General features: G+C 54.9%; 1 protein-coding gene across 9 annotated transcripts; it reads right to left on the reverse strand.

Moving 5' to 3' along the window:
• Nucleotides 1-74: 74 nt before the first annotated feature.
• On the reverse strand, nucleotides 75-19,809 carry MYCBPAP (MYCBP associated protein). Of its 9 annotated transcripts, none has more exons than XM_023243463.2 (19): nucleotides 19,439-19,595; nucleotides 13,348-13,475; nucleotides 12,217-12,376; nucleotides 11,962-12,065; nucleotides 10,319-10,508; nucleotides 9,952-10,067; nucleotides 8,989-9,139; nucleotides 7,935-8,050; nucleotides 7,735-7,850; nucleotides 7,174-7,285; nucleotides 6,496-6,685; nucleotides 5,828-6,015; nucleotides 5,008-5,154; nucleotides 4,250-4,660; nucleotides 3,744-3,865; nucleotides 2,986-3,101; nucleotides 2,469-2,614; nucleotides 2,119-2,289; nucleotides 75-246 (listed from the first exon to the last, which is right to left on the reverse strand). In XM_023243463.2, the coding sequence occupies exons 1-19, from the start codon at nucleotides 19,512-19,514 to the stop codon at nucleotides 145-147; spliced, it is 2,862 nt and encodes a 953-aa protein (XP_023099231.2). In that variant the 5' UTR covers nucleotides 19,515-19,595; the 3' UTR covers nucleotides 75-144. The 9 variants fall into 9 exon arrangements, 7 of the variants coding, with proteins under 7 accessions (XP_023099231.2, XP_044901116.1, XP_044901119.1 ...); XM_045045181.1 differs by having other exon boundaries at nucleotides 13,348-13,502; nucleotides 19,439-19,590; XM_045045184.1 differs by lacking the exon at nucleotides 19,439-19,595 and adding an exon at nucleotides 19,682-19,809 and having other exon boundaries at nucleotides 165-564.
• Nucleotides 19,810-21,450: the final 1,641 nt, after the last annotated feature.

A 21,450-nucleotide genomic window follows, 5' to 3' on the forward strand; every position in this document is an offset into this window, starting at 1 on the left:
GGGGATCTGGGGCAGGTGGGACACGGGAGACCCGGGTCATGACCTGGCTTCATCAAGATCTGACATTCAAGACACAAAGGCCTAAAAGTTCTTTATTGACTTGTTTGTTAATCAGTTTCCCAGAAGGCACCTTGCACGCGTGAGTCAGATACAAAGACGCAAAGTCTCCTCGACATTCTTTATGGGTCTGAGCTCGTCAGCCAGGACCATGAGGTCAGTCACTAGGGTGTCCAGCAGCCCGTAGACCTGGAAGAATGGGATGAAACCACAGGCCAGGGTTTGCTCTGTGGGAAGCCCCTACACAAGGGAGCACCCGGCAGGCTACGAGGGACAGGTCTACACCAGGACAGAAGCGGCAGAAGGGGTAAAAACAAACTTGTGGAGCTTCTGTAGAACTGTTGTTTTTGCAGAGAGCTTTATTTTTCGGACCGGCCTGCGGAGGTCATCCTGTACTAGCCCCTTGGACATATGGGGCCTTAGAGCCTGGGGTGGTTGAAGAGGCAATTCCAAGGAACAGTGGGGCGGTCCAGTTCCACCCTGGCCATCGGGGGTGTAAGATCCTTCCTGTGAGATCACAGATCCACATACCGAAATGTCTCCAGGACCAAGCCCTCCCGTGGGGCCGGACCACATGAGCCTCGGCAAGCTGATTCTTTATTTCAAAGAGCCCTATGATTACTCTCTAAACCCCATCAGCCTTCGGAAATCACAGTGATGTCACCAGTAGCAAATGGAACTTCTGATCAAATGGGATCCGGAGCGTTACCACAATGCATGATGCAATCGCGGCTACCTAGCTGTCCGCACCAGAGGAAGACAAAGCCCTGCCATTAGACACGGTGACAATCGAATGTGGCTCCGTGGACCTCCGCTCCGAAATAACAAAGAACAGAACACAACACCTGAGTGACTCTCTAAGGACCTACTGCCTAAGAATAGACAATTACGCTCAGGTCATGATCTCCCCGGTTCACGAGACCCAGCCCCGCGTCAGGCTGTGCGTTGACAGCAAGGAGTCTGCCTGGGATTCTCTCTCTCTCTCTCTCTCTCTCTCCCCCCCCCCTTTCTCTCTGCCCCTCCCCCACCCGTGCATGTGCCCTCTCTCTCAAAATAAATAAATAAACATTTAAAACCAAGAAGAATTGGGGCGCCTGGGTGGCTCAGTCAGTTAAGTGTCTGACTTCAGCTCAGGTCATGAACTCGTGGTTCATGAGTTCGAGCCCCACATTGGGCTCTGTGCCGACAGGTCAGAGCCCGGAGCCTGCTTCGGATTCTGTGTCTCTCTCTCTCTCTCTCTCTGCCCCTTCCCTGCTCGTGCTCTGTCTCTCTCTCTCGCAAGAATAAATAAAACATTAAAAAAAATTATAAAGAAAGAAAGAAAAAGAGCGTATACCATTAGGAAGTCTCTGCAGTGCTTTACAACCCTCACACTTGCTGAAAATCCACCCTACCTAATGTTCCCCCATCTGCCGTGACGCACCTAACACAGACAGGAAGTGGGGGTGGCAGAAAAGGAGGCGCTTCTGCTCTGTTCCCCTAGTCTGTTTTCCCAACCACAGCCAGGGTGATCTTCTAAAGCCTAAGTCAGACCATATCACTCCTCCGTTCAAAACCCTGGGACTTCTCATTTCACTCAGAAAAACCCCAAGGCCACACACTGGCCTATGAAGCCCCACACGCCCTAAGACTTGCTCCCTCTCGGTGGCCTCTGTGGCCTCTGTCCTCCCGGCCACTCCCTCCCCTGCCTTAACTGCACCCTCTGCCTGGGGCACTCTTCCTGGATGTGCACATGGCCGCCCCTCACCTCCCTTCGGGTCTGTTCCGTGTCGCAGTGAGGCTCACCTGCCCCCACCCAGGCCTTCCCCACCCCCTGGCCCTGGGTTATCTCTCTCCCGCACTGCTGGTCACTGGACACACCCGGTGTGCCATTTATGCCCGAGGCCTGTCCCTCACACACCAGGATGCCCTTCACAGGGGCAGCTCTGCTTCCGTCTTCCATCACGGACACGCTAGGCGTTTCTCGCTCGTGGAATAAACAGGATGAATGAGGGAGGGGAGGATGGCACGCAGAGCAGGTGTGAGCGAGGGGAGGGCTGGGCGCGGGGCTCGGGCCCTCACCTCCGTGTGCAGCCTCTCGGTGTATTTCTTCATGACCAGGGGATCTATGGGTTCCTGGGAGGTCATAGTGCTGTCAGGGGCAGGGTCTTCCAAGGAAACCCCGTCCCGACTTGAAGACTTCAGCGGTTTCTTGTCATCCTTTGCCTTGTGCTTCTTGCTGTTTAAACGGTCCTGCGTGGAGAGACGGAGACACGCACGGCCTTCAGGAGCTCCCGGGGGAGGGCCAGGGCTTTCTCAAGAGCAGTTCACTGGGAGGCCCAGGGCCTCGCGCTGGAGCGACCGTCCACCTGCCACAGCCCCTCCGACGCCTCCCCGGCCCCACCTGAGGCCCACACTATGTCCCAGCATGCCTCTTTCCCCGGCAGCTTGGCAGGTCTTCTATCCTCTTTCTCTCTGATTCCCAGCTGCTTCTTTTCCTGGGCTGCCCCTTTCCGGTCCTCCTTCCCAAACTTCCCGGCAGTCGCTTTCACTTCTGTGACAGGCGGGGACTTGCCATCTAGGGGAGGTGGATGCAAGACGGCATGACCTGGCCTCGCTGACCCCACAGGCAGGGTCGGGAAAGCCAAGGACCCTGAGCTGTCGGTGCTCCGCTCCGAGAAGGACCAGAGCACGTGACCTTGGGCAGCAGGACTGCAGGGCAGGGGTGAGTCATTCAACCTCTCTAGGGCTCCGCCTGTCAAACCAGGGGACTGAGCGAAGGTGGGCACTCGGGTCGCTTCTGGGTCCCAAGTCCTGGCAGCAGATAGAAGGGTAGTGGGGCCCACCCCGCGGATCCACCTGACGGAGTTTCCACCAGAAGGGTGCAGATGGCTGGGGGGCCACTGCCAGGGGGCGGGGGGGTGGGGAGGGGCATGGCTGCAGTCTGACCTTGCTCTTCTGGTAGGTCCAAATAGATGGTCTCCTTCTCAGGCAGGCCCAGCAGAGCCCTCAGCCACAGGGAATGGCCCACCAGGCCATCAATCACATCCCGCCATAGCTGCAGACTAGAGAGCAGGGCATGCTGGACAAAGCCATCGCCCCTCGTTTGCCCTTGAATGTGCAGAGGCGTGGGTCCTTCCCTTCCGGGACACGGGTGCCAAGGGCTACCACGGAGGGGCCATGCCCCGCCTAGCCCAGCAGCCTCACCAGTACCCGTGCAGGTGCTCAGACGGGGATCGGGCTCCCCTCAGGCAGCCGCCGGGAAAGAGTGGCCCGGGGCTAGGGGTAGGTCAGTCTAGGCTCTGGCTTGAGACCCTGGCTAGACTTGGGACCGACCCTGTGGGAGCCGGGTAGCTTTTGCGAGGTTCCCCGAGGGCCCCACTGAAGGCGCTCATGCATAACCAAGCAAGTTCTAAGCAAGAAGGGAGGCCTTTCACGGATCCTGCTCTTCTCGCTGTCCTCCGGTTTCTCCTCGGCCCATTCCTCTGCTGGTTGAGAAGGAACCAGGAGAGGGGGTGGGAAAGAGAGAGCAGCTGCTTCCTCCGCTCTGGGGAGCAGCCGGTGCCCGAGAGGCTGCCGCGACAGGTGCCAGAGCGTGGAGGGTCTGCAGCACCTTTTTTGCGACCTAGGACTGCGCGCGCCCAGAACCACAGGCCGTCAGACGCCCCATCGGGGAGCCCGGGCCAGCTCTGCCGGGGGGCACCTACCACATCTGGTGCAGCAGGTCAGATTGCAGGGGCCTCGGTTCCTGGCACAGCTCCAGGGCTGCTTTGTTGAGCCCGATGAGGGCGTCCTCCCTCTGGCTCTCCTCAGGGAGTGCCATCACTGCCTGGCAGGGTTGTAGGGAGCATGAGCAGTCATTCTGCCCGGGACACCAAGGGTCCCCGCGTCCCCTAGCGATGGGCCTCGTGCAGTGAGGACAGAGAGCCGTACGGGGGTGCGGCCATGGAGGGTGGACCTCCCCCAGAAATATGTACCCGTGGTCCCCTTCTCCAACGTGTGCCTGGGTCGGAGAAGGCACCCCTCCTATCCCGTGGTGGCCTAGGCGCCCGAGACAAAAAGAGATGACCCAAGAGATTGCTTTCTCCGGGCCTTCACGAGAGTTTGTTTCTTCGCCCAAGGGGGCAAAGGGGACAACTGGGGCCCTCCCTCGGTGCGCTGGCACCTCCACCAGGGCCGCCCTCCTACCAACCCCTCAGGGTCAGGGGAGCACCTTTCCGAAATCCTCCAAACAGAGGTTCCACTCAGGTGGGGGAAGGCCATCCAGCTCCCAGGGGCTCTTGGTGCTCCCCAGGTCTGGGCTCTCCTCCACCAGGATCTCCTCCATAATGCTCTTCCGCTGAGAACTCTGAGCCCCCGCTCCAGGCTTCTGGGACCCTAAAGCGTCTCGGGAGTCCCTGAAGGCCTCACTCTCCTGCTGGGGCACTTGGGATTCCGAGACCGGGCTCTTAGAGTGTACCGAGGGCTCCACGTTCACGGAGGCCTTCTCCAAGTAGGCAGCCCGGGCCCTGGGGCTGTGGCGCTCCTCCTCACTGGGCCTGGCCTCCTCGGCCTTGGGGGGCAGGGTGAGGTACTGGCGCCACACCCTGTGCAGGTTTTGCACCACTTGGTGCTGGTAATGCAGCTGCAGCAAAGGCAAGGGAAGACACGCGTTGGGGAGGCTAGGCCGTGGGGCACCCGGAGTCCCAGCCGGCCCGTTCCCTCGAGGGCACTGGTGGGGGGCTGCAGGGAGGAAGCCAGCAGGGGCCGCGGTGGCCAGAGTGGCCCCTCGCATCCCCTTCAAGCTGTTCTCGCATTCGCGATCCCAAGTTAAGATCGCGTTTGAATGAAGGAGTTTGCCGAGCTCTGTTTCCGACCCAGCATCCACTTACTTGCTAAGTTATCTTGGGCAAATTACGTAACCCGCCCTGGGCCTCAGTTTCCTCACCGGAAAGCGAGGATGTAACTAGTACCCCCGTCACAGGCCTGCACCTGAGGATTTCTGTGGCGGAACAAGTCCTCCTCAGTGAGATAGGCGTCCACGGGGGACGGCACACGCTCCGGGGTCACGATCCCACTCAGCAGCTCCTGCAGCACGCTGTCCACGATGGTGACCGCTTCGTGGGCAGCCAGCTTGTCCTGGGGAAGGGAAGGTGGCACACGATGGCGGCTCAGCCTTTCGAAACCCCCGCTGCATCCCTGAGGGGAGCCGGAGCCCTCAGGACTTTGTGCCTTCCCAGGGGCTGACCTCTTTCTACCGTCCGTCTCTCTCACATGTACATACACTCCCGTTTCCGGACTCAAAACCCCCTCGGTATCTCCAAACATCCATGTTCCCCACAACTGGCTGAAAGCCTGTAGGAGGGGAGCCAGTCCGAGAGAAGTTGCTCTCTCATGGGGCCAGAAGGTCGCACGGTCAGCATTTCTCCCAGATTAGGAAGGAGGGCAAGGGGCGGGGGCCACATGGCTTGGGTGCACCGTGGGTGGAGCCTCAGCTAAAGTAGTTGGCTTATGTTTGGGGGCCACAGTAGGGAGAAAAAAAAAAAAAAAAAGCACAGCTTTCTATAGAATGCCCGAAGGCACAGCACCAGGGGCCAGCTCTGGAACTGACTCGGGCCGGGGCCGGCGGACTCCCAGCGCCCACCTCTCCCAACAAACGCTCCCCAGGTCTTTGTTGGCAAAAACAGCGGCCTGTTGGTGAGAAATTCGCCTCTTGGGCTGGAGGAAATAGGATCCCCGCAGGCAATGCCAGAAAGAAAAGCAGGGTGTCCAGGGGGAGGTGGGGGGGGGGGGCGGCAAGATCCTGGGTTACCTTCAGTAACTTCCTCTCTTCCCTGGAAACATCCTGGGTCAGGGACACTGCGCGGAGGTTGACCTGCAGGAGAGCACCTCCTAATAAGGCGGGGTGGGTTCCAAACTCCCAACATTCCCCGAAGATGCCAGCATTCAGAGACTTGAAGAAGAAGGTAAAGGTTTTCGTTTCTCCAGGCAGAATCACACCTGCCAGGGACAGAGACGGAGGTTTTCACCACAAGGGAGCTAGCTGAGCCCCAAGCCTGCACAATATTCACTGAGCCCTAAGCCCCTGCATACAGTTAACTGGGCCCCGGGCCAGGGTGGTGACCAGAACCGAGGGGTTTCCTGGGAAGTGGGACTTTTGACTTCCTGCGCAAAAACTGGCAAGGTCCCAGGCAAACGGGGATGAGGTGTGTGGGGTGGGGGTTCATCCCAGCCTCAGGCCTGAGCGTATGGGTAACTGAACCGCTAGAAAGTTTCTGCTCCCTGGTGAGCGAGACTCTCTGTGTTCTCGAGTTCGGCTGTTTCCCCAACAGACATGCACAGTTAGGAGAGGACACAATTCACAGAAGAAATGGACGAGAGGAGGCAGGGGAGAGGGGTTCAAAACTTGCAGGCACTTCAGCTAAACTTTGGCTCCTCGCAGACCACAGACAGGAGCCCGGGAGTAGGGCAGCTGGGTACCTTCTCGATTGTTAAAGTAAAACCGCCCCGTCCTGTTTCTCTTCAGGTCTTGGAAAGAGTCCAGCTGAGACCGCCTCCGCCAGTTGTACCAAATGGCCACGGTGCCATTATTGACCACGGTCAGTTCCGAAGAGGTCTTCTCCCTTTCTAGAGTTTCGAAGGTCAAGCGAACAGCGATGCCAACACGCTTCTGGGGAAGCAGAGGTACGAGAAAGGTCTTTGAGGGAGGTTCTGGGCCAGGGTGACCGATTCATCCTTGATTGCCAGGGGCGTTTTTGGGTTTGGCCCTCCGGGGCCCGGCTGCTCTCAGGGTGCTATCACTGTACCCCGACAACGGCTGTCTCTGAGGCTGCCGTCCACGGCAAGAAGGGAAGATAAAACAGATTTTGTATCTGATGGACAATTCTGCTCCTTTAGAACCTTCTGGAAGTCATACCTGTTCGAGAAATTTCACTTATTTACATGCTTGGGGGGCTAGGTACGAGCTGGGTGGCTTGTGACAGTCTCTTTTCAGTCTTGTGATTTCCTTCTAGCTTAAGTTAGCCTTGCTGTTACCATTTTCAGACCTGCTGAATGCCTGACTAGATAAAAATGCAAATAGGTGACTATCCAGGCTCCTTGTGACTGCGCCTGAGGGAGGCCCTTCCCGCAGGTAGGTGAGGGTGAAGGCAGTTTTACCTTGTCTTCTGGATTACGGCCTCTGATCCAGCAGGCTGGCTTCCCACAGAACAGCAGAGAAGGGCCAAGAACAGGCATGGGGACATCGTCAGGGTAACTGGCCAATGAGTCTCTGGAAGAAAACCCGAGGACTTCCTTTCCCTGAGGCTACCACGGCCTGGCCACGTGCAGCCCACGGAAATGGCTGCCAGGCCCAAAGAGGGGCCCGGCTCTACCCTCTGATGGAGGGCTCCGCTCGGGCTCAGCTCTGTCCTGCTCTGTTCCTGCAGGTGGGCGCTTCTTGGGCACAGAGACTCTTCACGCACAGCCATTTGGCGTGCATGGCATTTTGCAGCATTTCCATGGCTGGAAAATCCCCATTAGGGGCTGGTTGCTGGAAGGGGGCAGACGGTCACAGAAAAGCTGGTGCAGGTGTTGGAAGGGGCCCACTGAGAGGCTGGGACGGAGGCCGCCAGATTTCAGAGCGGGGAGTCCTCCCTTTATACTGTGGGTGCGGGGTGGGGGTGGGGGGGAGGGAGGCGCTCTTTCCAACCTCTCTGCCTAGGGCCCAGCCCGACTCACGAGGGCCCTGTGTCTTCAGAGGAACTTTCCTGGCTCCTATCGAATACTGGATAGTCTTCCACGGTAACGGTCGAGAAAGGCTGCCCTCTGCCCACCACCTCCAGGCCATCGATATCCTCAGGGAGACCAAGAAAGGGAAGATTAGCTGACTGAAGACAGGCCCAACGTTAAGGGGTTTCCCGGCACCGAGGGGCACTGACCTGCTGGCTGAAGTCCAGCTCTGCCATGACGCTCTGCAGTTCCTTGCGTCGGTAGATCAGGAACAGACTCCGATCCCAGGTGTAGCGGTACCAAGCATCCTTCTGGGCCGGCAGTCCTAGAGCAGCAGGGTCCAGGGACCCTCAGCACGGTCTGCTGTGGGGGCCTCTTCTCCACCCGCCGTCAGGGCTCTGAGAGCACCCAGCCCGGCACCACTTCCGGCAAAGGGGAAAATACACCTTCCCTGTGCAGCTGGACTCTGGTCCGCCTGCCTGGCCCATACCTACCGCCTCCGCAACGCTGCTCAGGGCTCCCACAAAATCAGCTTCCGAAGCTGCAAACCTTTGGGTTTATAACAGCAACAGCGGCTCCATTTGACCGTGTTAACAACCCGCCAAAGCCTCTCACATACGCGCCCTGTCTCATTTAACACTCTCTTGTCCCACGGTACTTTACAGATGGGGAAACGGAGGACCAGGGAGGTTAAGTAACTCACTGGAGCTCACAAACCCAACACAGCTGGGGTCTGAACCCAGGCAGCCCAGCAGCCTCTAAAGCAGTGCAGCCGCACAGAAATATCACGCAAACCGCACATGCAAGCCGCCAATGTAATTTCAAAGTTCCTAGATGCCACGCTGAAAAAGGCGAAAACAGGTGAAATTAGCCTTAGTAACCTAGTTTAACCCAGCAGATCAAAGATAGTATCAGTTCAGTAAGTAATCAATATAGACACGATTCGTAAAAATATACTTAATGGCTTGTATTTTATGCGAGTAGGAACCTTTGAAACCCAGTGTGTAGTTGAGACTTGAGTTCACTTGAGTTCACACTAGCCACATCCCAGGTGCTCGATGACCCCAGTGGCCACGGTGGCCGCGTAGACAGAGCAGCCCCACAGCTCACGCTCCAGCTCGCCTCCCCATCGCTGTCTTACTGCCGGGGGGACTGGACCTCCAAGGGTTACGGGCCCCCGTCCCAGGCCATTCTCACTCCACAGTCATGCTGTCCCCCGTCCCAGGCTCGTCCCAAGCTGCTGGTTTCCCGCCCACCCCTCACCTGTCTCCGCCTGGATGCAGTGGGGCTTCCTGACGTGAGTGATCGGTCCCAGGAGGCCACGCTGAGCTTTGGTCTTTGTCATTACCAGACCCGTCATTTCATCTCCCAAGTATTCCAGTCGACTCCAGAACCCACTGGTCTCCTCACAGCTCTGGCAAGGAAGGACACATGGGTCAGATCACCTGGACACTTTGGAGAGAGGCTGGCAGAGGTGGGGGGGTCCGGGCGGACAAGACTGCCCCACAGACTTCAGATGCTCCCTCTGGGGGATTCGCTGCTGCCCTGGGAGCAGGAAAGAAGCACCCGTTTTGAGGGGCGCCTGGGTGGCTCAGTCGGTTAAGCGGCCGACTTCGGCTCAGGTCACGATCTCGCGGTCCGTGAGTTCGAGCCCCGCGTCGGGCTCTGTGCTGACAGCTCGGAGCCTGGAGCCTGTTTCAGATTCTGTGTCTCCCTCTCTCTCTGCCCCTCCCCTGTTCATGCTCTGTCTCTGTCTGTCTCAAAAATAAATAAACGTTAAAAAAAATTTAAAAAAAAAAAAAAAAAGAAGCACCCGTTTTGTTCTTAGGATGCCCTGCTTCAGCCCCACACGGATAGTGTGGGCCCAGACCGGCCACCGCACTGACAAACCAGAACATAGTGTGGTGCCCTGGGTCATCCTGAAAGCCGGAGCCTCAGCTTTTAGGAGACAACACGGAGACTGTTCTAGTAACTCAGTACCCGTGATATCTTTCTCCTCAGGCTGACTACCGCTGAGCACCACAGACTGAGTAACTTAGCTCGCCAGGCCCCCAGTGCCCGATAACAGGACCCATAATGGGATTTAGCAAAGGCCTGGAGGGCTTAACAATGCCTTTCGAAGGAGCAGATTTTTTTTTTTTTTTTTTTTTTTGCCCCCAACTGTGCAACCTGAGGCAGCCATCCCCGGGTCCCGGCCCCCTCCGCCCAGAGCACTTGGCGACTCACCTTCCCATCATGCTGTGTCGGAAGCGCTCGGTCAATGAGCTCCCGCTCCTCCTGGATCTGCCTGTAGGCCTCCCCAGTGTGCATAAGCAGCTCGCCCACCGGCTTCTTGAGGCGTTCTAGAGGGAGCGAGCCAAGAATGCAGCCCGCCATCGAGTCAGGACGAACAGGGGCCCTAGCACTGCTCACGGGTCAGCCCCACCGCCGGGCTGATCTCAGGACCCGCTAACAGCAATAAACACTGGGGAGTGGATGGCACAAATGCGACCAGCCTGAACCCAGGCTCCGGCAGGTGGAGCGACAGAAAAACCCAGCGCTGGAGCCTCGGTGGTTGATGAGGCCCGGCGGGAGCCCGGTCCGCTTTGCTCACCACTCAGGGCTTCCTGCTGCTGCTTCCGCAAGGCTAGGTTGCGGTGCCAGTTTTTGAGAAAGTTGTGCTGAGGAGGCGGGGCCCAGGGATGCGCCTTCTCCTTCTCTTCTTTTGGGGCTTTCTGCTTTGGCTCCTCTTTAGCTGAGATGAGGGTCACCAGACAGGGCGGGGTGTGTATGAGCTCAGCCAGCTAAAAAGTACACCGAGAGGGGCACTTGGGTGGCTCGGTCGGTCAAGCGTCCAACTCTTTGATTTCAGCTCAGGACGTAATCTCACGGTTGTGAGATCGAGCCCCGAGTCGGGCTTGTGCTGGGTGTGGAGTCTCTCTCTCTCTCTGTCTTGCCATTTGCAGCGACGTGGATGGAGCTAGAGTGTGTTATGCTGGGAGAAATGGGTCAGTCAGAGAAAGACAAATACCACGGGATTTCACTCATATGTGCAGCTCGGGAAGCAGAACAGATGAACATATAGGAGGGGGGAGAAAAAAACAAAAAGAGAGGGAAACAAACCATGAGAGACTCTTCCAGACAGAGAACAAACTGAGGGTCGATGGAGGGAGGTGGGTGGGGGATGGGCTAGATGGGGGATGGGTACGCAGGAGGGCCCCTGTTGTGATGAGAATTGGGTGTTGCGTGTAAGTGATGAACCACTGAATTCTACTCCTGAAACCAGTATTGTACTGTATGTTAACTAACTAGAATTTAAATAAAATTTTGGAGAGAAAAAAAGAAAAGATTCTCCCTCTCCCTCTGCCCTTTCGCCCTCCTCCTCTAAACAAACCAACGAACAAACGAGTAAATAAAAAGTACACGGTGAGCATGTGGATCCTGGCGAGGAGGAGCTGAGCCGGGGCTGAGCAGAGACTTCTTTAGGCCTAATCTCCTGCAGTCCCCCCACGCTGCTCAGAGTCCCTCCTCTCCTGGACCCCCAGGTAGTGAGTGACAGAACCGGGGGCCTTGGAAGCCCCTGTCAGTTCCCTCTCTTCCAGAGGGGAACCTTTGCTCTAAGCCTATGGTCGACAACTCTCAGTGTATCTGTCCTCACAACTGATGCTGATTGGCACCAGCACCTGCAGGGTGACAAGAGACATTTTGATGTGACCCCAGGCCCCTTAGCACCAGACCAATCGGAGATGTTTTGCCTGGAACCGGGGAAGCAAAGGAACTGAGAGAGGGGGAAGCACCTCACGACGGGAAAGTCAGACAGACGTGTGGCCCTCTTCATGTGGCCCTGGGAGCTGCGGGAAGCCACCTTCCTCCACCCTGTGGACCGGAGAGGAGCGCAGGCCAGACCTTGGAGAAGGGAAAACGAAGCCGGCGCACAGAGGAGTGGAGGGCAGCGAAGCAGTGTGAGCCCTGAGCCCGGATGCCTCTCGGGGTTCAGGCTAACTGGGGCTGGACACACTGGCTTTGGGGTTCCTGGAGGCACCTCTGTATCCTTATAGTGAATTCCTGGCTTCAGTTGAACTAGCTTCAGGTGGCTTCACGGTTTCCAGGGGGAGGGTCACTATCACTTCAGATTCCCCGGGGCCCCGAGACTGAACTGCCTCTCTGGGACCCCAGTCCTGCTTGACTGTGCCAGGTGGTTAAGACCGAGATGACTTCAGCGACTTCTCTCATCCCAGCGGCTCTGTACAAACAAACCTGGATGTTTCCTCGAGCAACTGCAATTCTCTTAAAGTCCTGGAGACTCCCCAAGATGTGGTGAGGCAGAATCTGGTCACAGCCATGGAAGCTGTCACCCGGACCTGGGGGGGAAAGGGGAGGGGACAGAGTAGGTCCTGTAAACGATTCCAGATTCGAGGGGTTACTTTCTGATGGCGACTCGGCTTTCTCTCAAGGCCGCTCCACGAATTCAGAGACCAGTGAGGCCAAGGCCAAGGCCAAGGCTGGGCATACCAGAGTAGTCCAGGGGCTTCGTGGCTGCATCTGGAGTAGCAGGATATGCTACTAAGTGGCAGACCTTCCTCTTATGATCCTTGGGTTTGAGTTTACGGATGATAAATTTCTGGGTGACGACAGGTCTATCTTGTGTCTCAATAAAGCGAGGAATGTGTTGCTAAAAAAAACAAAAAACAAAAGAGGAGAATCCCACTTGAGATCAGGAGGAGGAAATAACACCACCCATCTCCTCTGTCCTAATTCTTGGTGGGATTCCTGAAGGCTGACAAATCTGTTTCTCCAGTTCTGTCCATATGTTCTGTCGAGGAAATGCCTATGCAACAGACTTACGACTTAGCAATGTCCTGGAGGGGAAAAAAAAATAACATCTAATGCCTCCAGACAGTTCAGGTGAGAGGTGGTTGACTCTTTCAGGTAAAGCGTGGGGTTAGGGTTTAGCAGCTTTATCCGCCTCTGTAACATGTTTCTCAAACTCACTTTTCCCTTCTGTGAAATGGGGATTATAGACACTTGCCTCCACGGGAAGCAAGACACCTCAACATCTCATCTCCCGGGGGTTCTATGTAAATCTCAGAAACGTTAAAACAAACAACATAGTAAATTCCTTTAGATGCAAAGGTGAGGGCACCTGGGTGGCTGAGTTGGTTAAGTGTCAGACTCTGGATTTCGGCTCAGGTCGTGATCTCACGGTTTGTGAGTTCGAGCCCCAAGTTGGGTTCCACACTGACAGTGTGGAGTCTGCTTGGGATACTCTCTCTCTCTCTGTTCCTCCCCTGCTTGTGTGCGTGCACTCTCTCCCAAAATAAATAAATAAACTTAAAAAAACTTAGGGGGTGCCTGGATGGCTCAGTTGGTTAAGCGTCTGACTTCGTCTCAGGTCACGACCTCACGGTTCGTGGGTTCGAGCCCCGCTTCGGGCTCTGTGCTGACAGCTCAGAGCCTGAAGCCTGCTTCGGATTCTGTGTCTCCCTCTCTCTCTGCCCCTCCCCTGACTGTGCGCTTTCTCTCTCTCTCGAAAATAAATATTGAAAAAAATTAGATGCAAAAGTGAAAAGAATTTGTGCTCAATTCCTCCATGGAATTAGATGCTCCCCCTGCAGTGAGGGAATCCCTGGATTTTATCCTTACCTTCTTCAAGTCTTCCTTTTTAATGGCTAAGGCCAGGATGTCACCCCCTTGTAGGACACTGCTAACAGGCTCAGGGTCTTCCTGAACGGGGGGTGTGAGCTGCTCAGGTACCTTTGCCCGCTTCCTTTCTGAAGAGAAGCAGAAAAGTGCGAGTGCTGAAATAGACATATATTTCTAATATATAATATAGATTATAATATAGCTATGTAACATATTCTAATATATAGTATCTCTCTACATATATCAGATTTCATGGCGAGAGGCAGAGCTCAACACCTGCACAGACAGCAGAGGCTGCCAAGGTGGCTCGAGTTCTCTCCTGAAGGTCCCCCTACCCGTTCCCCCCTGGCCTGTTACAGTGAGACTGAGACTTCTGAAGTTGAGACCAGAAGATACCCCATTCCGGGCTGTGCTACTTATAAGCTGTAAAACCTCGGGTACGTACATCGCTTGCCCTCTCCTGGTCTCCTTCCTCTTTGTAAAAAGAGAAAGCTGGACTAAATCAGTGGTTCCTGAACGTTAGTCAGATGCCTGCCCGAGGATCTTCTGGAGAGATTTACAAACACAGCTTCCTGGCTGCTGCATGGAGCCGGCGCTAAGGGAAACCGTTATTTTTTTAAAAACTCCCTAGGTGGTTCCGATGCACGGAAGTTTGGTACAAGTGGACTAGATGCTTTCTCAGCCTCCCCCCATTGCTGGCATTGATGCATTGTTCTAGGGGAAGGCGTCAGGTTTCCTTCTTTTTTTTTTTTTTTTAAACGTTATTTATTTTATATTTAGAGAGAGAGAAACAGTGCTCGTGTGCGAGCGGGGTAGGGGCAGAGAGACAGGGAGAGAATCCCAAGCAGGCTCTACACTGTCAGTGCAGAGCCTGATGCAGGGCTTGATCCCATGAACTGTGAGATCATGACCTGAGCTGAACGCTTAACTGACTAAGCCACCCAGGTACCCCAGCATCAGGTTTCTTAGGACACTGTCTAAAATGCAGATGCTCTGGGGGAAACAGAACATTCCCCTCTGAGCGTATATTGCATATTCTTTCATTTAATAAATACTTTTAGCCAGGCATCTTCTAGCTAGGCACTGTGCTAGGCTCTGGGGATATAAGGCAGGGTCCTGGGCCTTAAAGAGCACAAGCCCATGGGAGACAAGGCTGCCAAACAGCGTCATTGAACTGGGGTTACTATGGAAGCATCCAGGGGGACCCCAGCCCAGTGTGCAGGGAGGCCGGGGAGGGCTTCGGGGGGAGGTGATGTTTAAACTGAGAGCTAAAGATGACAGAAGTGACACATGGGAAAGGCACTGGGGAACAGGCATTGCAAAGGGAAGAGGCCTAGAGGCAACAGAACAGTGTATGCATGGGGAACTCAGAGCACATTTTTTAAATAGCTGGAGTTCATCAGGGCGGGGTGGGGGTGGCTGGTAGGAAGAGCTTAGTGAGCTGTGGAAAGGACTTCGGTCTTTACCCCGTGGGCCACAACATAGCAAGGGAGGGCTTAGGGGGTGTAAGGGTGAGGACAGGACTAGTTAGGAGTCTACTGCAGGAATGAAGGGGTTGACAAAAGTGGCTCATGGGACTGGGGAAAGTGGAGAAATCTGAGCCGATTTCCCTCAGGTGCCTGACCCTGAGATCTCACGGGACAGAGTGAATCCTTCTCCAGTGAGGACGCACTCCCTGCCTTCCTCCCACAGAGGTGTTAACGGGTTTCAAATGCATTTTGCTTCTCTGGCTTGGGTCCTCCTGTCTGCTGCCCCCTGGTTTAGAAAGGTTCGACCCAAGGCCCGAGGCTGACACGCGAAATACCACAAGAAAGCCTAAGTCCTGTCTTTAAGGACTTTAAAAACAAAACCTGGATTTGTCCGCTGCTATGCAGAGTAATTTTCGAGGGGCAATGTCACTAAAACATCAAGGCAGGTATTCGGATTATCAAAATCAAGTGTTTTTAGGAAATGCCCACATAGTGGCCAAAAATCCCAAATCGGAATCATTCCAATAGAACTCTAAATCCAGCCTATCGTTCAGTCCGTCTCCTCAGCAACCAAAAACGGTTCAGCAGAAACCCAGGTGTATCTGTCAGTTGAACCACATGACGCTGTGCACACACACACACACACACACATACACACACACAGGGCTGAACAGCTCCACCCTGAGTTCTGGTCCCCTCCGCCATCACGTATGAAAATGCAGCCTTCGGTTTTAATTTCCACTTCCTCTCTCCCTTCTTTACAAAGGCACCAAAGGTGATGGCAGACCAAGAGAGAACTGGTAACAGCTGAAGGTCTGCCTTTATAAACATTTTGGAATTTGGGGTGCCTGGCTGGCTCAGTCGGAGGAACATGTGACTCCTGATCTTGGGGCCATGAGTTTGAGCCCTACATTGGGTGTAGAGGTTACTTAAACAAACAAACTAAGACTTTAAATAAATATTTTGGAATTATTTCTATTTTCCAGGACATTTGCTTCCTCTGTCTGTCACCTTGGCTGACTCTAACACCTTCCCAAAGGATTAAACATCTCCCGATGTGTGCTTTTTACTGGGGCATGTATAATTACCATGTGTAAATTTAATTTTTTTTTAAAAAATTTAATGTTTATTTATTTTTGAAAGACAAAGCATGAGTGGGGGAGGAGCAGAGAGAGAGAAAGGGAGACATCCTCTCCTAAGCAGGAGGATCTTAAGCAGGCTCCAGGCTCCCAGCACAGAGCCCGACGCGGGGCTCGAACTCATGAACTGTGAGATCATGGCCTGAGCCGAAATCGGACGCTTAACCAAATGCGCCACCCAGGCACCCCTGACTATGTGTAAATTTACAAACCTTCAACGTTGCTGAAGACTTCTGAAATAGTGAAACTCTGGTCTGAGGTCTTTCTGAGGTTCTCTTGGGTACAGTTCAATACAAGCCCTGTTACTGCATAGTCAATGAGTAGCGTGTTCTAGTTAATAAAGTATTTATCAAAATGACATATACACAGAGGATATTGACCAAGCAACTTCTTTGCGCTATAAACTACAGAGAAGATGGTATAAAAGGTTGAGATACGGCTCCTCAGGGCGCCTGGGTGGCTCAGTCGGTTAAGCGTCCGACTTCGGCTCAGGTCATGATCTCGCGGTCCGTGAGTTCGAGCCCCGCATCGGGCTCTGTGCTGACAGCTCAGAGCCTGGAGCCTGTTTCGGATTCTGTGTCTCCCTCTCTCTCTGACCCTCCCCTGTTTATGCTCTGTCTCTCTCTGTCTCAAAAATAAATAAACGTTAAAAAAAAAATTTTTTTTTAAAAGATACGGCTCCTCTTGAGAAACCGAAGACTAGAGCTGACACACACACCAGCATAACATAAGGGCCTAAGTTAGTGGCACAGACAATGCGTGTGGTTACTTGTCCAAGAAGGAACGGATGGATGTGGCTCATACAGTTTAGGGCTGTAAAGAAAGGTTCGGAAGAGCAGCTGCGGGGGTCATAGGCAGCTCCCCAGGCTAAGTCAGGCCTTGAAGGAGAGGAAGCCTTTGCCCAGACAGAGCAGCAAACAGAGCTGTTCCCGGTGAAGTCACAGAACGAAGATGGAACATGGCTTCCGCGAGGCGTGGCGACACAGAATGCGTGTTGGGGAGGTGGGGGTGATGTTGGCGATGAGAGAAAAACCAGGGCATGACAGCTTTGCAAAGGAAGGCTGAAGCATTGGTCTTCCTGCTGGAAGGAAGCAGGTTTGGTCCAGGAGGGTGAGTTGGTGAAAGCCGAGGTTCAAAGTGATACATCCAGTGCGGGTAAGTCAGGTGGCTGGGGGGGGAGAGCGGGGGGGGGGGTGTATCTCGAAACCCACGCTGAATGCGGCTTCTGGTGAGCCCCACAACCAGCATTTTCCCTCGATCTTGGCAGCTGCGAGGGGGTCAAAGACCAGCCCGGGGCAGTAAAGTGACACATCTCTTCGGGAGCCAGGCCGGGCAGCTGGAAGCAAGGTGCTCAGGTCAGGTGGGAGTGGGGGAAAGGGGGAAGCCATGGAGGGGGAAGAAACCCAGCCTCGATGTTTTGGTTTCTTGTTGTATCTAAATGTTACTCTTTTTCAGTGTTGATTAAGGCCCTTGGGAAATTCTGACTTTGGGGTTGCTCTGGAGGAACCAAGGGAGAGGCTGTCCCTACCAGGCCTGAGTTTTAATTGATCAGGGAGGGGCATCTGGTACTGCTGGGAGTGCTCCTGGTTTCTTAACAAGAGCAGGGAGAAACTTGGGAGTCCAAAAGGACTCACATCTCTTTAACAGGTTTCGTCACAATATTTGCTTGCCTTTTTCCTTATAATTCAGAGACCTTGGAAAAACACAGCATGAGATTACATGTGTTGATTAGCTATATTGCTCTGAAGGGGGGGGGGGGGACAAAAGCATTGTCCTACTACACTGACGTCCCCTGAGATACTTAGAGGGGAAAAAGGAATATTGCATGCTAAACTAAACACTCCGCTTTGTTTCCTCCTCGCCCTGGTGCATGGTTCTCAACTCGAGGGCTATTTAACAAACTAAATTTCCCCTTCTTAAAAATAAATACGCAGTGATAAATCTTTCCTTGATTTGTTTACAGCAGAAAGTGCAAATCTGATAAGATGCAGAAAGCAGGAGGCAGTAGCTAGGAAAGCCCTTGACTGCCCTTGGGAAAGGGGCCAGCTCTTCTCTCTCCATCGTTAAGAACTATATCATGAAACAACATCTCAATCCTGCCTACATCTGACTTTTATACCATGAAGAGGGATTAAAGCCAGCCATACTTAGTTAGCAGGCCTCCCAGGGGCCCCTGCTGACCTGCAGACCTGCCCTTCCTCTCACACGGTCACTACTACCTGAGGCTGGCTCTGGGTCTCCCCAAGGCCTGCAAGAGCATGCCCAGACTTTCTGACCTAGCAAGGTGTGGCCCCTGCCTCCCTGTGCAGCCCTCTCTAGCTCCGTTCCCATTCCTCCACACTCACCACCTCTGCCCTGGCCACCAATGTCATCTACATTCTCAGTTCCATGCTTCAGCGGATGCTGTTCCTCGCTCCCTAGACCTGGAGAAGCAAACTGCCTTTTGGGGGGCTGTGGAGTGTCAGCCACAGATGTCACCTGCTTCAGAAAACCTTCCCCCCAAATTCTAGCATCTAAGACCTAGGTCAGGGGCTCTGAGCCCCCTTAACTGCTAGCGATCCCTATATCACAGCATTGATATTTATCTAGTTCCTCCTCCGGCAGTTCACTAGATTCTGAGTTTCTTGTGGGCTGGGATCACACGGTTAATACTGACACCATTGTCGCCCAGCACGGTGCCCACACACCAGCAGGCCCCCAGTAAATGGAAACAGCAAAAAATGATGGAAGAGGGGGTGGGTTGCAAATGGGAACACGTCCAGGGGGTCAGTCTGCTGTCACACACCCTGGGACTCTCTCACCTACAACCAGAGGGTAGCTGAGGAGGCCAGGAAGCAGTCATGCCTGCGACTGTCTCCAGGTTACACAAATGGGACACGTGTCATCCAGCCAGAAAGGGTATATATGTGGTGGAAAGACACGGGAGGCAGAACCGGCCAGGTTAGGCATTTCTCCTGCGTTTTTCCAGCAGGCCTCTTAGGTGAACACCCTCCAAAGAATCCCCCCAGTTGTTGGTTTCACGGCCCCAACATGTTTCTTGCATTCTTTCCTGAACTTCTTTTCCCAAGGACTCCTGTTCCCCGCCTTTCTGAAACTGTTTCCTGACTCTTCTGCACCTCATCCAGTGGAGGGCTCCTGCCTTCAGAGTCCCACCCTAAGATTTGGCTAGAGGTAGAAGTCTCCTATGCCTTCCTGCCCAATGCCATCTCCCCAACAACTGATCCCTGGGGCCTCTGGCAGTCCCCAGCTTCCTAATCCCCATCCCCAAGACCCTGTGCACTGGGCCTCCTCCCTTTCGGGGGTCGCTGCCTTGTACATCATCCCTGAGGTATGGGGTACGCCTTGTTCCGTACCCCATTCCCCCATGATCTTTACCTCCATCCTGGTGTCACCCCCGTCCTCCAGGCCCCGTGTCGTGAATCCCATCCAAGAACCCCAGCCCCTGTCGAGTTCTCCTGAGCTCCCAAGGCAGCCAGCGCCAACCTTTAATGAGTTCTGCGGCCTCCAAGAATCTGCTTGCGGGTATTCTCAAGCGGGACTCCTTCTTTACTGACTTCATGGTGTAGCCCGGGCTGTGAGCGTGGCCCTGCGCCGCGGGGACCTGGGATAACGAGGCTATGCGGCCCCCCCCCCTCCCCCCGCGACCCCGCGCGTGAGCGCGCCGCCTGCCAGCGGCCGCCAACGCGTCCATAGCAACCAGCGCCCCGCGCGGGGGCGCGCACCCACCGATCAACTTGGGCGGAGACTGCTTGGCAGCCACTTTTTTCATCTGGCCACGCCTACGCGCCCGCCGCGGGCCGCTCCTCCCGCGCGCGGACCCCGAGAACGGCGCCGGCCGGGGGTGTGACGTCACAGGGGCGCCGGCGAGCGCCGTGACGTCAGCGGCCAGCGGGGGCGGGGCTGAGGGGGCAGGTGAGGGGGGGGGGATGCGCCCCGCCTGCGGCTGCCGCGGCTCCAGGGCCTTCCTTGGTGCCTCCGGATGGCTACTTTCACGCCCTGCCGAAGCCCCCCTGCGTGGCTTCCTGTGGGTTTCGGGGACCTGGTGGCCCCTGCCTGCCCCCTACGCGCGCGCCTGTGACCTGCCCCACCCGCGCTTGCGACAGGCCCACCATCGCTTCCCAAACAATCCAGGCTTTTACCCCGACTTGGGCCCTTCTCGTACTGCTGGTTTCAGTCCTTGGAGATCCTGCCCTTAACCGCCCAATCTAAAGTAGCCCCTCTGCGGTCCCAACGTTACAATTGCACCCGGGTTCCTTTTTTTCCTAGAGCCCGAACGCATTTGCAAATTATTCTGTTTGTTTAGGGGGTTGCCTGTTGGGAAGTTCGCTGTGAGAATGTAAATGCCGTAGGAGCATCGAAGGCCTGTCACTGGTCCCCACCCCAGCCCAGGTAGCACATAAGTAGTCACTCCAACTGTGTGTGGAAGAATGAAAGGGCTTTAGAGCCAGACCACCGGCTTGCTAGCTTTGTGTTCTTGGACCAGTGCCTTGCCGTCTCTGGCCACAATTTTCTCCCTTATAAGGTGGAGGTCATATTGCCTCTCACACAGGGCAACTTGAAGGATTAGCCGAGAGTATGCACTTAAACTACCCACCACAGTGTCCTCCATAAGCTGTAGAACCTTCTCAGTCAGTTCTCAAAATCCTGCTGGGGTTGGACGGGGGAGATACACTCTATACCCATTTTACAGATGAAAAACCTGAGGTCTATAGAAGAGAAGAATGTAAAGTCACCTGACTAGCAAGAAGCATCGTTTGAACCTGATTCTCCCAAATCCAACTTCAGGGGTCTTTGTGCCCTGTCTTCTAGGCTAGTTCTGAGATTTGCTGCAGTCTGCCGTAGACGGGGGAGAAACTAGGGAGGATGCCTGTAGGGCTGGTCAGTCAATCTCCAGGCTCCCTGTGTGTTCCCCATTACCCAGCCTCTCCCAGGGGGCACGGCCTCTTCATGCCCTTCTACATGGTCTCTTATGACTGAGACATCCTCCATGGGCAGCCTTTCTTCTGCTCTGGGAGGTGCAAGCACCAGCCTCCTTCCAGTTCACTCCATTAACATTTACTGAGCACTTAGGGTAACCAAGCTGAGCACTGTGTCATCTGGGCTCTCCGGGAGGCAGACACTGAGATGGGGTCAGGAGCGCAAGATGTTTATTGTGGGGAAGAGTGGGGGTAGGGGAGGGCTTATGAAAGATGAAGGGGGAGGAAGCAGGACTGGGCTGGGAGAGCCACAGACTGCGTGGAAGATCTCCCAAAGTCATGGACGTCTGGGGCAAAGAATGTTCATTAGAGGCTGTCGGCTAACTGCGCTCCTTGCGGGTGAACAGTGAGTTCTTTCTTGAGGGAAGAAACCTGGAGCTCAGTGACATACAGAGGACAGTAAGAAGCATGCCCTCTTGCCCTCTAGGTGCTTAGAGTGAAAGACAAACACTCACGCAACTCATTCCAGGAGCCCAGCTTCCGGAGGGCCTTTTAACTTTGGGGCGTGACACAGCTTGT

The sequence above is a fragment of the Felis catus genome, chromosome E1 (assembly GCF_018350175.1).
Source record: "Felis catus isolate Fca126 chromosome E1, F.catus_Fca126_mat1.0, whole genome shotgun sequence".
Lineage (NCBI taxonomy): Eukaryota > Metazoa > Chordata > Mammalia > Carnivora > Felidae > Felis > Felis catus.